This window comes from Malus domestica, chromosome 05, assembly GCF_042453785.1.
Source record: "Malus domestica chromosome 05, GDT2T_hap1".
Lineage (NCBI taxonomy): Eukaryota > Viridiplantae > Streptophyta > Magnoliopsida > Rosales > Rosaceae > Malus > Malus domestica.
The window spans coordinates 4232057-4249681 of record NC_091665.1 but is presented as its reverse complement, the minus strand read 5'-3'; the positions used below and the strand labels follow the sequence as shown (position 1 = coordinate 4249681).

General features: G+C 39.0%; 1 protein-coding gene and 1 pseudogene across 1 annotated transcript; both read right to left on the bottom strand.

The window, feature by feature from the left end:
* Positions 1-3467: 3467 nt before the first annotated feature.
* Positions 3468-8250, bottom strand: LOC103402223 (disease resistance protein RUN1-like). The gene is made up of 6 exons (XM_070822965.1): positions 7851-8250; positions 7282-7806; positions 6047-7148; positions 5655-5930; positions 4331-5563; positions 3468-4258 (listed from the first exon to the last, which is right to left on the bottom strand). The coding sequence occupies exons 2-6, from the start codon at positions 7761-7763 to the stop codon at positions 3755-3757; spliced, it is 3597 nt and encodes a 1198-aa protein (XP_070679066.1). The 5' UTR covers positions 7764-7806; positions 7851-8250; the 3' UTR covers positions 3468-3754.
* An 8163-nt stretch (positions 8251-16413) lies between these two features.
* On the bottom strand, positions 16414-17625 carry LOC103402153 (THO complex subunit 7A-like; annotated as a pseudogene).

Genomic DNA, 17625 nt, shown 5'->3' with positions numbered 1-17625 from the left:
CTCCTTCTCCTTGTGTCGTAAACAGCAACAAGGATAAGCATAAGCAAATGGAAAAGACATGATATGAGATATTTTTTCTTTTGAAGAAGTAACTTTCCACAGGCTTATTCTTGAACTGGGCTGGAGGGTTTTCTGGTTTCCTCCAGGGTATAAGGCCGACTCAAGAATTTGAGGGTCAAAACAAGTTCATCAAATCTAGAGTACGTTCGACCCTGATGATATGAGATACTTTTGCTGTTGACAAATAAGTGGATGTATCGGCACGTGTTATGTTACGCTTGTCTCCACATGCTTCCTTGTATCCTTCTCACTTGCCCTATCTGTTCCTCAGGCAGATGTGGTATCTTCTCTGGAAGCATAAGATGTTGAAGATGAGTACTCGAGAGCAATGCCAGGTAAGTAATCAGGCAAGGGATTCCAGGCAGTCAGTTCCTGACTGGAAGCTTAATTCCAAGTGCTGACTGATTGCTCTTTTTCTCCTTGTTTTACAGGTAAGAATAAGGCCAAAAGAAAAGACAGGGAAAAAGCATGATATGGGATACTCTTGCTTTTAACCCTGATAATATGAGATACTCTTGCTCTGGTGTGGCTTGTTTGCAGAGGTGTTATCGGGAGGAAAAGAAGCTGAGTATTTCGAGAGACTCTGCTGAGAGTGCCCTCTCGGATGTGAAGAAAAGTTGAGCATTTTTTTTTATTTGCAGGTCTGGCTGGCTGTGGAGGATGGAGGTTAACATATATAGGAGTCTCCCTAATAACAAGTAGTAGTGCTATTCCTTTACCCTTCTTGGTCATAGCAATGTAGTGGGAGCTGCAAGCTTCACGTGTTTTAACTTTGTCAGAGCACTTTGAAAAAGTGGTCTGTGGTATCTGGAAAGCTGATGTTGCATGTGAAGATTGCAGACAAGCTTTATCCAAGGAAATCTGGCTCTCGATGTTCGGATAGCGGTGCCTCTTCGATTTTTGAGAAAGCAAACCTGTTGGGAGTCTAACTCTTGAGATTCGGATAGCAGTGTCTCTTCGATTTTTGAGAAAGTAATCCTGTTGGGAGTTTGGTTCTCGAGATTCGGAGGGTGGTGCCTCTTCGATTTTTGAGCACGTAATCCTGTTGGGAGTCTGACTCTCGAGATTCGGAGAGTGGTGTCTCTTCAATTTTTGAGAAAGCAATCCTGTTGGGAGTCTGACTCTTGAGATTCGGAAAGCAATGTCTCTTCGATTTTTGAGAAAGTAATCCTGTTGGGAGTTTGGCTCTCGAGATTCGGAGACTGGTGCCTCTTCGATTTTTTTACCAAGCAATCTTGTTGGGAGTGTTTTCTCGAATGTGAGTAAAGGTTGGGCATTTGTGCCAGTCTGCCTTGCCACGAAGCACGGAGGTTGACATACATTGAGACTTTCTAGTTATCAAGCAGTGGTGCTGTTCCTTTACCCTTGTGGGTAATAGTAGGGTAGCTGGACCTTCAAAATTTATGTGTCTAAACTTTGTCAGAGATCTTTGGCAAAGTTATCCGTGGTACCCGAGGAGCTGATATTGCGTGTGGAAAGTGGTGCCTCTTTGGAATCCTGAGAGTGGTGCCTTTTCGATTTTTGAACCAACGGCTCTGTTGCCATTTCTTTTATAAGGGCACCAATTGTGTGCAAGAAGTACATTCAGAGAGTTATTGCTTGTAGGAATTTTCCCTTTACTTCAGAGATTTATTGCACCTCATTTCTCCTTCATCATTTCTGAGAATGTCTGGCCTATCCGACCGTCGTTTTGACTTGAACTTTGGTGAAGAGGCAGCCATGCCTTCTCCAGACAACATATGGTGCATATCCTTTTTATCCCCTACTGGTCATCTTACCGTTGGGGACTCTGTGATGAAGAATAATATGATCGCTGCGGTGGTGGCCAGGAACCTTCTCACTCCCAAAGATAACAGACTACTTTCCAAATGGTCTGATGAGTTGGCTGTTAAGGATTCTCTGGCTCTCAGTGTTCAATGTGCAGGTTCTGTGTCTAATATGGCCCAACGCCTATTTGCTCGAACTCGCCAGGTTGAATCATTGGCGGTTGAAGTGATAAGTCTCAAACAGGAGATCAGAGGGCTCAAGCATAAGAATAAATAGTTGCACATGCTCGCACATGACTACGCTACAAATATGAAGAGGAAGTTCGACATTTTACTTGATCATCAGAGGTTTGTGGGTTTGTTCCAAAGGCATTTATTGCTTTCGTCTTCTAGGGCTGTACCGCGTAATGAAGCTCCAAATGATCAACCTTCGGTGCCTCCTCCTTCTGGGGTTCTGCCTAGTACTGAGGCTCCAAATAATCACCCTCTGGTGCCTCATCTTTTGAGTGCTCTGCCGACTGCTGAGACTTCTCATGAGCAACCGTTGTGAAGGCTCCCTCTTGTTTGTTTATTTTGATTCATGTATATGTACATATTTGTAACTTATCGGAGATATCAATAAACAAACTTTGCTTCATTTTAACGTATTGTGTTAAATACACCAAGGCATTCTTCACTAAGTTCTTTGAATTTTTCCTTTTGTTGAAGCTTTGTGAGTGAAGCATGTAGGTTGAGGTAGTGCTCCCTTAATTTCCCGAGTGAGGAAAACTTCTCGGTTGGAGACTTGAAAAAATCCAAGTCACTAAGTAGTCATGAGACTTCCAAGTATCAAGGTGCAGTAGCATATGGTAGGAGTCCCCCAAGTCTTCGGTCGAGGGAGTTGACGAAGGAGGTGTTTTGTTAGTAGCCAAAAACTCCTCCTTCATATATATTTGTTATAAAAGTTGTTAGGCCCAAATAAGAGGAGGCCTAGGCAATTTTTTTTTTTTTTTTTAATTTTTGGTTTTTTTTTATTGAATTTTTAAATTTTCGAATTTTTGAATTTTTAAATTTTAGAATTTCCGAAAAAAAAAAAAAATATATATATATATATTAAACTTTATAGGTGAAGCTTTGAGGTTGAAGCTTTGTTGGGTACCATGAATTGATCAAGATAGTGTGAAGCTTTTGTAGATGAAGCTTTTGTGGTGGGTCAAGCTTTTGTTGGTGAAGCTTTTGTGGTGAAGCTTTTGTTGGTGAAACTTTTATAGGTGAAGCTATTGTGGGTGAAGCTTTTGTGTTGAAGCTTTGTAGGTGAAGCTTTGGAGTTGAAGCTTTGTAGGTGAAGCTTTTGTGTTGAAGCTTTTGTAGGCGAAGCTTTGGAGTTGAAGCTTTGTAGGTGAAATTTTGGAGTTGAAGCTTTTGTTGAGTACCATGAATTGATTTTGCTTCACTGTGAATAGTAGGTATAACATCGGTTAGGGTGGAATCGGTGATGGCAACATGGAGGGGCAACACATTCTCCGTGAGGGGTTCATAATTTTTTTCTGAAAGGAATAGACAAAGCGGAAATACTAGGATCTCTGCCCTCATTTGGGATTTTAATTGTCTGATGCTATTGTTCTCACCAAGTATATATATATATATATATATCAGACTTGATTAACTAGGTAAAAATATGCAATAATATTTACCCTAATTATAGACTTAAACGGGAAACATAGTCCTCCTAATTACACATGAAAGTCAACTTACTCCGACCATTCTTTCGCCAAACTATGCCTCTTCAACTTGGTCTTTGGAGGAACTTCCACTTTCACTGGGTCCTGCTTCATTACCGTATTGTTCACGTCTTCGCTTAATCACGTCTCGTACAGTTTTTTATTGGTCAAAATCACAATTGGTAATATCCTCACAATGAAATGCTTCTGTTGGAACTGTTTCTTCGTTCAGTTGATCTCCTCTTCTGTATCTTGTTCATACACCGGACAGACTCCGCACTTCTTCACCTTCAAGCATGTCTTGCTTCCGAAATCATTTACTGTTTCGAAACGAAACTGAATCTGATCACACAATTTCTCCCTACGACTGGTTACTTCCAAAAGGAATTTCCTAGATAGACCGACCAACCAAAGGTGATCTGACGCTGCCTCACCAAGCGAACTCGCAATAGTCCGACCGCTGTCTGGAAAGGTGTTGTTTGAACCAAAACTGTAACGACAGAAAATTCCATGAGTACCACTTAGTAGCGAATCTAGTCCGCTAGTGGAAGCTGAAATATTTTGACCAGCTACAAATAGAGCGCATAAAGCAAATCCCATCTCCTTGCTATTGCATGAGAGCGGAGGTAGTTTTTCAATCACCGAATCTCCTACACTTTGGTTATTGAACCAGTCAGGAATTTCACTTCCGGGAATTAGTATATTGAACATTTGCAGAAAATGAGGGAGCTCCTGCACAAAGGAACAACGTAAATAAATGTAAAAAACTAAGGAGACGAGGGATGATGGGAGAAAGAGAAATACCTGAAGGAATCTCTTTAGTGCTGAATATAGTGTGGCATTGCAACCTTGATTTCCAGCCAAACTGAAGCAATTGACAGAAGTCAACCAAAACCTGCTTACTCTGCAAGCATGTGGTAAATATGGGAGCATTTTTAAGGAAGTACAATTCTCCGTGTCCATATATAATTCGCTGTTTAATGGAATGGCTGGCAGTTGTTGAAGCCTTTTACAATTTCGCAATTCAAAAAACTCCAGCTTAGAAAGCCCACTGATGCTTGCAGGAAGGCTAACAAAATGGTTTCCGCTAAGAGTTAGTAATGCTAAAGAGGACAAGAAACCAAAATCATCGGGAATTGCTCCTTCACAAAGATTGCAGTCCTTTAGATTTAAATCCTCCAGCTTAGAAAGCCCACTGATGCTTGCAGGAAGGCTAACAATATGGTTTCCGCTAAGATTTAGTCCTTGTAAAGAGGACAAGGAACCAATATCATCGGGAATTGCTCCTTCAATAAGATTGCAATTCTCCAGATTTAAGTACTTCAGCTTAGAAAGCCCACTGATGCTTGCAGGAAGGCTAACCAAATGGTTTCCGCTAAGATCTAGAGTTTCTAAAGAAGACAAGAAACCAATCTCCTCGGGAATTGCTCCTTCACAAAGATTGCAGTTCTTCATATTTAAATCCTTCAGAAAGCATAAATCTTTCAGCGAATCTAAGACCAGACTCACAGGCTGTGAAGTCTTTGTTGGAAATTCGCCAAAAGTGAAGAAGGAACGCAATGATCTAGCTGGTGGTGCATTACATCCAAGAAAATTTGATAGTTCAAAATTTTTCACTGAAACCAGGGAGGATTCCGTCTCTCTCAAAGCAATTCCACTTAAATCAATCCGCTCCAAACTCCGACGTATAACTGAGGAAGGTATTTCCTGAACATCAGTTCGGCTTAAAGAAAGCTTAGAGAAATTTTTCATTTCTCCAACAAAGTCTGGAATCTTTTTCACTTTTGAGCAGCCAGAAATATCAAATACTTCAAGAGATTCCATTTCTACCTTGTCTGGGAGACACTTAATACTTTTACAGTCTTTAAGATTTAGAAGTCTAAGCCCTTTGAGAAACGCAATGGATGAATGAATCTCAACTAAATTTGTACAACCTTCAAGCACCAGCTCCTCGAGATTTTGAATATCTGTGAAATCTGGGGTCCTTGTCAAGTTGTGTGAGTAACTAAGATCGATAGACTTCAACTTGCCCAAGCGCTGTACAAAATAGAAATGTTACAATAGTTCATGTTCAGACACTACAATTATTGTAATCGACAAATTAAAAATCAATTGTGCAATCATCTACCTTTATTCCATTCCAAAGGTGATCGATTTTGCTATGCTGCAGACTAAGTTCTCTAAGTTCATCCGGTTGAAAAATTGGTGGTAGACATTTAGAGGGATACCAGCTCCATTTGAGAACTCTTAAAGCATTCGGAAGATGCTTTGGGCCCTTAGAAAGCCTCACATTATGAATGTCGAGCAACCTCAGCTTACACATCTTAGTGAATGCTTCAGGATTCCAGTCTGCCACTTCAAATTCACTCAAACGTAAGACTATGCCTTCAATTGCTTCTGATCCCTGATAAATAAGATTAAAGGAATAGTTAATTTCGTAATCAAGTCTCTTACCATGTTAAATAGTATTATAGTGTCCTATCCAAACTTTGGTATTTTCATTTTCATGCAAATTCTTACCGTATTCTTTGCAAGCACATGCCAGATATCATTAGGAAGCCACAACCGACTACGACCACCTGGCTCATCATAAGACTCTCGTCGAACAATCTCCCATGCCATTTCTTGTATCAAATCATGCATATACACGTAAGAGTCTGAAATACTTAAGAGAGATTTCTCAATAAGAACTTCGATCACAATGCAAGCGCCAACAAAGCCACACTTTTGTAGGCTTTCAATTACTCGCTCCTTTTCACAAAACTTATGGAAACATGCAATGTCAAGGAAGATTCTCTTCTCAAACTCATCTAGTCCATCATAACTTAATTTCAATGTTTCAAAAATTTTTCTATTAGGAGCTTGCTTCAGTTTTTGTAGTGCACTCTTCCATTCATCTCGACCTCTTTTGTACAAAAAAGACCCTAAAGTTTTAAGAGCTAATGGAAGACCGCTTGCATAACTGATGAAACATTTCGACAGTTCTAAAAAATCTTCTTCCAACTCATCATCTTTAAAGGCTTTCCGACTAAAGAGAAAAAGAGCTTCATCTTGGGTTAATGGCTTAACCTCATATACCATCTCTATACCATGTTCAACTAACAAACGTTCATCTCTAGTTGTAACGATGACTCTACTCCCGAAACCAAACCACTCTTTTTGTTTGACCAACTTTTCCAGTTGGTCTAATTGATCCACATCATCGAGTATGAGAAGAACCTTTTTATTACACAAACACCTACTTATCCTAGTGATTCCATTATAAGCATTCCAAATTTGTATGTTATTTTCCCCTAAGATTTCAGAAAGAAGCTGCTTTTGTAGATGAGCTATACCATCCGTAGAGCACACCTCTCTAACATTAGCAAGAAAGCTGCTACCTTCAAAATCATGAGAAATTCTCTTGTAAACTAAGTTAGCTAGGGTTGTCTTACCCACTCCACCCATCCCCCATATCCCTATAAAGCGAACATCGTTTGCATTTGTATCTAAAAGCAAATCTATTTCCTCCAGTTTAGAATCAATTCCGACAAACCTCTCTGAGGAATCTAACATTGACAACGTAGGGTGCACTTTCTCCCATAGTGTATTGACGATTCCTTGGATAAGCTCTGTATCATACCTACAAGAAGAACAAATGACGTAAATAAAAAATCATCACACCGTAAAATAAAGTGCATGTTAACATCGAAACTCAATAGTAAAAAATTGGTCTTCTTAAGCTATAAACGTCAGTTGTTGCCTCCTACGCTTACCTATAATGCTTTGAATTCCACCCGGCAAGATTAGCCACCCTTTTTAATGACTTTCTCCACTCATTTACCTCCTCCATGTGTTGCCGATAATTTACTTCATGTTCCGCAAAGGCTTCCCCAAAACTCCCTCGTTGATGGCGTACATCAGAAGGATCCACGCCATAAAAAATGGGAAAAATTCTCTTTTTCTCTTCCATGCAACGAACAATATGAGTAAGTTCTCGCAAACACCAACTTGAAGAAGCAAAGTTTGTCGAAAGAACTATGATCGCAGACATTGATTGGTCAATTGCCCTCAGGAGCTCTGGATTGATATCTTTCCCTCTTTCAAGTTCTGGTTCGTCCCTGAAAGTCTTGATTCCTCGCGCCTCCAACTGTTTGTATAAATGATCTGTAAAACCCCGGCGGGTGTCTTCACCTCTGATACTCAGAAACACATGGTACTTCCATGGAAAAACTACAGGAGCAGAAGCCCGGGCCATTTGGCTGCACAACGCAAATTGGAAGTGTTCCAAGCAATCAGCTCTAAGCACAGTCGCACCGACACGGGCTGGACACGGTAAAGACACCTAGCTCTGAGCACAGAAGCTAGGTTGCACAGATACTCCAAAACTCCGAAGTGTCAGGTGTTGGACATGGTCAAGACACCGGTCAACGGGTTGGACACGCCTCCTATACGCCGCCGACACGGGTTGAAATATTTTGAGGCAGTTTTTGAAATATTCAAAATCTTTGGGGCAATTTGAAAATACAAAAACTGAAGCCTCAAACTTGAGTCTCTGATCTAATCTACGCTTCCCTCCTCTTCTCCCTCACTTTCAAAGCGGTGGATGGTCTCAAATCGGAAGGCAAGGAAGAGAGGTCGAGGTGAGAGATGGAGAGAGAGAAGGGAATGTGATGGATAGAGAACAAAGAGGATCTGATGGAGATAAGGGGAAAGGAGAGAGAGGGGTGATATTGTTGGTGGGAAGGGTATTATATATATATATATATATATCATCTAATTAATATAATTCTTTTTGTCAACCAAAAGAGGATGAAAATATAATTTAATTTTCTATCACACAAAAAAATAATGAACAATAATGTAATTTCACAAATCCAAATTTTACTGTTTTTTTATTAAAACCTCACATACAGATAATATTAAAATATCTCTAATATTAAAAAAAAAATCAAAAACAAAAATCTTCTACTCCCCACATTCTCTCTCTTTGTCTCCCTCTTTCCTTCTTATTTTCTGAAAAAATATGTTCATCCATACAAAATGTAGACAAATGTTAGTAATAATAAAAAGAAGTAGAAAAGAAAACCACTAAAGTAGTTGGAGCGTCATCTTTCAAAGTGATGAAGTTGGTGGGAAATGTATCATAGATAATTTCTAAGAAAGATTGACGATGTTTTGTTCTATCATTCTTTGTTTTGTTTAATTGATTGGCTGATGACATCGTGAGTTTGTTTAATGGGGCAGATTGTCTGGCCTCCTAGTTGTGGTGACCTTCTATGTCCTCCTATTTGTGCTATCGCGGTTAAGCCACGTCAACATTTTATATTCTTATTGCTTTTTATCTTATTATCTCTATTAAAAAATTAATATAAAATATTGACGTAACTTAACCGTGATCGCATAAAATAGGAGGGAATAGAAGGAGCACCACAACTAGAAGAATCTGCCTCCTTGTTTAATTTTGTGTTAGTGTACTTTAGTATTGACAAGTTTTTTGCTTTTCTTTAAACAAAATGCTTTTTTGCTTTTTTGCTTTTTTGCTTCGTGTAAGAGACAAGGAAATTTCCAATTGGTTTAAGTGTGTTAAGTGAGAAAAGAAAATGCTTTTTTGCTTTTGTTAGTCAGATTGATCCTGATTCATCGCATCAAAAGCACATGCTGCCAATTCTTTTTTCTTCTTTAATTTATGGGCCAGTCACAACTCTTCTTCTTCTTTTTCGGTCAATGTCGCAGATCTCACTGTTTTTTACCTCCTTCTAGCACACACCCCTTCTTTCTTCCAACCTGTTTGTTGATTGTAGCCTAAATCTTTCCAAGCCTCTGTTTGTCGCAGATTTAGAAGTGGTACTTAAATTTTCACTCAAAATTAGATTTAAGTCCCTAAACCAAAAGTTCGCTAATTGAGGACTCATAATTTAACAAAATGTGCACTATTGGTCTTTCCGTGAGATTTTTGTCAATTGTATGTAAAATAACATAGAACGCACAATTAGTCCCTAAACTTTGACCCTAATTTAGATTTGGTCCTCAACAAACATTTAGAATTGATATGTGAGATCTACTTATATGCCATATCATCAGCTTAACAAAAGAAATTTACAAAAGTTAATGGTAGAAACTAATAGTGCACACTTTGTTAAATTTATTGAACTAGGGACAGTTACCTCACAAACCAGAACCAAACCTTGTCTGTAGCCATGCAACCTAGCACAAAAGCACTGAAAGTGATTTGCCAAAATATTCCGTACTCCATAGATTACTATTGAATAACTAAAATGATGAGAGAAAAAGATGCCTTTGCTGTTAATTGATTGAAAAAAAAGGAAACTAATGAAAATGGTTTAAAAACTTTAAGTTTTAACGATAATGATAAAATAAAGAGTAAAGTGAATAATACCATGATTGACTTTTTAGTGTAAAAATATAATTTTTCGTTAAAATAAACAATACCGGAAGTTTTTCGTTAAAGTTCTCTAAAAACAGATGATATATTAAATAGAAAAGAAGATGACGAAAGTAGTTGGTGAGTCACCTTTGAAAGTGATGGAGTTGGTGGGAATGGCATCATATATAATTGTTGTGATTGGCTCATATAATGTTGAGCTGGCAACAATTGAACCGTGTGGTTGCTGTCAGTGGAGAGATCATCTTGCCGTGGGATGCATTGAAAGATGCAGATCATGTGGAGTGCTACAAAAAGAAAATCAAGAGTAGGCTTGCTTTTTTTACTTTTGGAGCATTTGGGTATGCTTGCCGAGTGAGAAGGCAGGCAAGCATCCAAAGAGATGGTGAGAGCATTTGGCTCTCCCATGGCCACGGTTGAGAGAAATCAAGAGAGCTAGAGTGAAAGGTTCTTGGTGAAAGAACTCTTGGGGTTAGAGTGAGGCTCTTAAGAAACTTCTGTGAATAGGTGTGCAAGAAATTTGAGATTAGGTTTTGTTGATTTAACTCATGTGTAACTTGTACTTATACTTTTAAATGTATTTATATGTGTAAATTGACAAAAGACAAGTTAAATATTTGAAGCAAATAAATAATTTTAAATCATGCTAGAAGAAACCCCTCATAAACCAATTAAAGCAGTTGAATTCACATAATAAAATCGGTCTCTATAGAATTTACATTAAGAATAGACAAAATAATATTTAAAAAACAATTGATAGAATCATATTATTGCTAATCCATTGTGAGGCTAAGCTCACCCCCTTCCCTCAATGTAGATAATATCTTTTGTTAAAAAAAAACAATCATTTGACAATTAATTTGATCACATTATTATCCCCATGCGAAAGACCTTTTTTAGAGAAACTAAATCATATTATTGCTAGCATATTATGAGGTACTAATTATAAAAAAACAAAAAACTGCAACAAACAATTAATTTAAAAAAAAAACATTGTTAAAATTACAAAATTACCCTTGCATTATTTTATGCATCTTTTTTGCCGCTTTTGATGTTTTTGGACGAGGGGCATTTTGGCCATATTCTTTTTTGTTGAAACCGTGACCCCAAAGTGGGGCTCTGGCTTTATATATAAGATTATATGTGACATTATCCCTTGCATACTCACAAAACACAAAATTAGACACTATTCCTTGCAACCAAACATCCTTTCAAAAGCCTCAGAGAAAAGCAAAACTCAGAAAAGCAAAATTGGAAAAGATGCCTTTGATGTTAATTGATGAAAAAAAAATGATATATTAAGTAGAAAAGAAGACGACAAAAGTAATTGGAGCATCACCTTTGAAATTAATGGAGTTGGGTGGTGGGAAGGGCATCGTATATAATTGTTGTGATGTTGAGCTGGCAACAACTGAACCGTGTAGTTGCTGTCGGTAGAGAGATCATCTATCGGTGGGATGCATTGAAAGATGTAGATCATGTGAAGTCCTACAAAAGAAAAGCAAGAGTAGGCTTGCTTTTTTGACTTTGGAAGCATTTGGGTATGCTTGCCAAGTGAGAGGGCAGGCATCAGGGAAGCATCCAAAGAGACAGTGAGAGCATTTGGCCCTTCCATGGCCACGGTTGAGAGAAATCAAGAAAGCTAGAGTGAAAGGTTTTTGGTGAAAGAACTCTTGTGTTAGAGTGAGGTTCGTGGAAAACTGTGAGTGGGTGTACAAGAAATTTGAGATTAGGTTATGTCGATTTAATTTATGTGTAACTTGTACTATTATTCGTATATTGAAGAGCAATACCTGCTAAGTACTACTGTTGCTATTAATATTAATTTTTTCAATTTATACCACTCACTGTCCTTTACTAATATATTATGTTAAACACGTGGCAAAGAAAGTCTTCTTTTAAATCCGTCTTATATGTTACATTATCCCTTGCAAACTCACAAAACACAAAATTGGACATTTTCCAAAAAGACCGGAAAACTCACGAACACAAAATTGGACTCTATTCCTTGCATCCAAACATCCTTTCAAAAGTCTCAGAGAAAAGCAAAACTGGACATTTCCCACTCCCAGAATGACGACAACATGCCTTGAATCCACTACCTAGAAAATAGAAATGCTAGAGTTTAGTTTTGAAAGACTCCATGAACTAAAGCCTGCACAACAGATAATCATAGACCTAAAAGTAGTAGATCACAGCTCTAAGTTAGTTTGAGTTGCTTCGGCGAGTTCGGTTACTGTTAGATTGCTGTTAGCTTTGTGCAGCGAGACCCCTCGAGTGGCCATATAACATGTTATGGTGTATGTATGACATTAGGTATAGAAGACAAACAGGCGACCATGGCATGGATTAACTAACAAGATTAAATAGCTATCATAAAAAAGCATGAATTGAACGTCTCTAGCTTTAAAACCCCGTCTTTTTCGCCTTGCACATTGGTAATTATACAAAACTAGCTTGATTACTCTACCTAATTATTATTTGGTTTGCTGTATTTTGACTAAAACGTAAAATACATTACTCAAACAAATATATGACATCTAACTCGGTTTGTTGATCAAGATGGCAAAGCAAACAGAAGGTGGTCAATTAGTGATCAATTCTATTGAAGATTTGATAATCTTAAACAAACTAAAGATAATCGGGGAAAGAACGGCGCCGGTAGGCCCTATTGCTTGTTTAAAGTACCTTGGCTAACATATGTAATGTCATGGTAGAATTCTTGTTGCAATAAAAATACACTATCTTGCTTCATTGGTATGGGAGAGGTCTTAGGTTCGATTTTCGCCAAAGACGAATTAGAACTACAATACTGATAGCCACCAAATCATACTAAAAGTTGTGGGACTTCAACTCAAATATGAATTAGGATGACAAACTTGTCAAACAATGTTCCCCGAATTTTTTGTTTAGACACTACATGTGTGATTAATAGTGAGCTGCTGGTCCGACTCTTAAATCTAGATAGATTTTTCCTTCAATAAATTCAATGGAAAAGTTTCACGTGGACTGGGGAAATGTTCTAAGTGCAGGTATTTTGACACGCTCCAACCCTAATCTCCCCAAATATCAGGATAGGCAAATGTTGGCCGACACCTGAGGGTGATGAAGCCATTTTAAACATGCATGCGAATAAAATACGTAATTAGAAAGAAATATACTAATGCAGAACCATGTTCAGAGCATGCAACTACTCAAGAATAATGTGAGTGAATTATAATAAAAGGTACGAATAAAGGAATGAGACCTATACTGAGAAGACTCGAAGATACCTATGCGGAAGTGCCCTGACGTCGAGATTGTATGGCTCGAACCTATCTCCTGAGGGGGTGCAAAACAAAAGGGTAAGTGGGCCAAAGTTTATAATAATACTAATAATAAGAAAACCATTTTCTTTCTAAACATACTAACCCCCTGTTTTGAAAACACATATATATAATACTACATAGTAGGTTTTTTTAAAACTCTAACATGCCATGCAAATATTTTTAAAACATGTACATGTAAAATAATGCTCAATAAATGTTATAATGCCAACCGAAGGTACCGTTAATCATCTGTAAATCACATCCATGATGTACTCACTAGGAGTATCATAGTCGCCCGAAGAAAGTACTTGTCCATCACCCGAAGGTGAAGCTGTACGACACTGGGTTACACCAATGAAGAAACATGGTAGGCCCCATCACCTGAAGGTGAAGTTGTACGACTCTGAGTTACGCCAAAGAAGAAATATATAACATCACACACCGACACTAGCCGTGACTAATGAAGCTGTCTGTCACTGGTTTCACCAGTGAAGTCGGGGGTATGGCATAAAATCCTCAACTGTGTACTATGACCATAGATGTCTACATACCCGTGTTGTGTGGATGTGCTGTATGATAACCCACTAGATAAGCACCGAAAACATACCTCAAAATCTCGTATCAAATCACCGATGCTCAATAGCTTAAAGCATCATCTCATAAATCCATAATGCACATATTCGTAAATATGTAGAATTTCATATACGAAAATCCAAAGATTCATAACTTTTAGTAAAACATAACTTCGATAAATCATAAATATTTCGTAAAAACAATTTAAATAAATAATAAATTCTCCGTAAACCATAATTATAGAAATTTGTAAAACATAATATAAAACATACTCAAATCATGAAATATGAAATGCATGCAAGCCTAATATTTTACAAAACATGCAATTTAAGAAGGGGTCCACTCATAGATATTTTGTTGCCCAGGAGCCGCTCGAGCTAGCGAGGATGGAGTCACTTCCCACCAATGCACCTGCGCCGAGGTCCAACTCGACCGGGAAGTGGCCTGAAATTACCATGAATCGTCGGAAACCCTAAAATGGGTGAACCTCGATTCGTCAAATTCGCAGCTCTGTCGCCACCAAACTTGTTTGGGCTTTGATTCAGACTTCAAGGGGAGTTGAACAAAGGTGGTGGTCAACGGTGGTACTTGAATAAACAGCGGATTTTCACAATCTCCCCACGGTGCCGTTGGTGATATCCTCACAAAACCGAGGCAAAAAACTGTTGGGTTTCGGGTGGAACTTGAAGAATGAAGGTTATGGAGTCGTGTGCAGGTGGTGGCGAGCCTTGGATCGCCGAAAAAACGACAAAAAATAGTCGGAAACGGTCACCAGGAACCGGGTCAAAATCGGGTTATTATCAGGTCAAGGAGAAACCCATATTGGTTGCTTCTCCCTTCTCTCATTTCTCTCATTTCATCCTCTCTTTATTAGGCAGCTTCCCCCTCCTTTCTCTCCTCCGTCCATCTCTCTCCTTTCCCTCATTTCTCCTTTCATCCCTCCATCCTAGCCACACATATGGCACCATCTCACTGCTCCAGCAAATCTGGAACCTTCTAGATTTATGGTCAAATGACCATTTTGCCCTCAACTTTGCTTGTTTACAACTCTAAATTACATTCCGTTTACGCTCACGCTTTCGTAATGACGAGTACTACTAGAATACGCCAAGGAAACAAATCTTAAGTGACATGACAAGGCAATCAACAAAAGTCAATTGTTTTGCCTCGAAGGGCATTTTTGTAAATTCATACTATAAAATTATAAAAACCGAAATATTTGGGGACGGGTCGTTACATTTTTTATGTTCCCTACAATAACCTCGCCAACAAACTTCTTGAATTAGAGAGTATGGTCAGAGTAGAAAATTTTTAGGGCTCCTAAATTAACTTTGTAGTCCTTTTATCTAAATTCACAACGGTTCGTTAGTGATAGAATTGTCAAATTCACTTACCTTGCAATCCTTGACATCTACCTAACAATTTGATAGCACACGCACTACAAATAATGGAAAGCTTTCCAAATTGAAATTCATGCCCCTCTCAATGAGTGCCTAGGAACTAGTGGCATTGAACCAAGACATGGAGATGTGCATATTAATTTTCAACTCCTAGAATCAATGTTGTATGACCAGGATGGATAGAAGGTTTCGGATCTCGATTGTACTTTATGGGTACGTTTTATACACAAGATCGATTTGGCGCGGACTAATTGTAGAGAATGGTTTGATACACAAGATCGATTTTGATAACAGATGAAAGCCATACGTTGAAGCTAAAAGTGAGATTGTGTCATCAGTGTTGCGAGGTTTCCTTTCCTTGTGTCTCAAGTTATGGGTTTGGATTGGTTGTACTAAGGCCCCTCATTTTGGTCCCTCAGATGAGATTGGTGCACATGTGCGGAACAGTTTGATCAATCAAACGCCTCCCATAGTTCTATTTTCCGGTTCTTTTTCTTTTTCCTTTTTGTTATATAACACGTGTGGAACAGTTTGTAATCGCATTATCTCCTTCAACCTTGGCGACTACAAGATAATTCACAATCAAAGTCATCCGAGTATACAACAATTTCAAATCAATCACATTTGGGGAAACCATCATTTGGTCGGTTCGAATTGTAATGGGGGCTTCTTCCCCCCATTGTGAAAGTGTCTTATCAAATTAAAATAACGAAAATTTCGCTCATTTCGGGTACCTTCGATTTTAGGTCGGAAATCAGTTGATTTGCTACAGGCGGTACTAAGCGAACTATTCAACTGAGTATCTACTTCAACAAGGAAAATCTAGACTCCCAATTCAATAAATAACTGATAATCCAGAGCAATCTAAGGTTAATTACCAGCTGGAGGTGAGCTACTAGAAAAATATCGTCTCATGATTTTTTTCTGTGTTGTTTTCACTCTTAACATCTCCATAAACCTCTGAAACTCTCACACTTTTCATAACTGTAACCATTGACTTACCCCATAAACACTTGTGAAATCTCAAGACTCATTCATTTCAAGACCAGGAAAGACTTCTTTCACATCTACAAAAAACCATACGGCAAGTGTGAAATAGCTAATGCAAACTCAATTAATCTCAAAAGACTCAAATCTGAAAGCTAGAATTCGAGAGAAAACCCGACAATCTTTACGTTGATTGAAATTCTACCAATAGTGATAGTTATGGCAATTTCCTTCTCATCAAGTAAACTTGGTAATTCATATATGCAAAGAGAGTCGTACAAATGCACAACAATAGAATTTCATAAAATTGCTAGCATCCTGCAACTACATGGCAATACACCAATACTCTTTTGCGTGCCCATTTCTGAAAATCAAGAGACATCAATGCATAATTAGATGCCCTTTTCCGAAACAAGCAATCTTACAACTTGGAAACCGAGAGATGCATTGTATTCTAATCAACATGCATGGGTTCCGAGCCCCCAGCTGCACCTTCCATTGCATTTTTCTGCTCTTTCTCCTCAATTAAACTCCTCTGTTCTTCCTCTACGGTATTCTGCAACTCATCCACCTGCAACAACATAAAAATTAAATGCACCCGAAAATTACACCACTTTCTTAAAGCGTTCTACTTCTACTGCTTAATGCACACAACATATCGGGAATTCAACATAGCCCACACACCACATGCAGGAGCAGAGCAAACTGCTTCTTTCTCAGATCCAGCGTCCGCCAACTTGGGGTGTTCTCCGCATCCAATGCCATAATCTCCTTCTCCGAATCTGAAATGATCTTGAGCGTCTCCGACCGCGGCGGCTGCGTAGCAATCAATTTCCTGATCGACTCACATTCCTCCTTGTGCATTCTTTCGATCTTACTCTCCTCGAGCTGCTCCTTGAGCGTCTCAATGTCGGTCTTCGCCTGCACAATCTGCCGGTTAATCTCCTCCCTCAGCTCGTCGAAGTTGTGCTTCTCCCGGAGATTCGCATGCACGACGGCCTTGCTCTTGAGGAGCGGAATCTCGAACGTGTTGAGCTCCTGCAGGAAAGCTTTGGCGAGCTTTATCGCAGTCGGCGAAGTTGTCATCGTTCTTGTCGAGCTCGACGAACAGGGACGTGAACTTCTTCTGGAGCTTCTTCAATGGCGGTTCGCCTCTCGTGGTTGTGGTCCGAGTGAGAAGTCTGTGTCTGATGATGAAGTCATCTTCGAGCGGCCCGAACGAGTAGTTCGCCACCACGGCCTCTCCTCGCCCTGAAGCTTTTCTTCCTTTCGCCAGCATCGGAACTGACCGGAGATTATGAGTCCGGCGGAAATTCGATTTCGAATTTGACAAACCCTAACTCCAGATTGAAAAACCCCGTTCACGGCGGAGGATTCAGCTTCTGTTTGTGGAATCCAACGGCAAAGGAAGACGTTTGTTGTTTTTACTGGAGGTTATTTGGACGG

Excerpts from the sequence above, each read along its gene's own strand:
- LOC103402223 (XM_070822965.1), bottom strand. The coding sequence starts at position 7,763 with ATGGCCCGGGCTTCTGCTCCTGTAGTTTTTCCATGGAAGTACCATGTG. Across the intron at positions 7,149-7,281 it reads TGGAATTCAAAGCATTATAG|GTATGATACAGAGCTTATCC; the intron begins GTAAGCGTAGGA and ends TTCTTCTTGTAG. Across the intron at positions 4,259-4,330 it reads CACTAAAGAGATTCCTTCAG|GAGCTCCCTCATTTTCTGCA; the intron begins GTATTTCTCTTT and ends TCCTTTGTGCAG.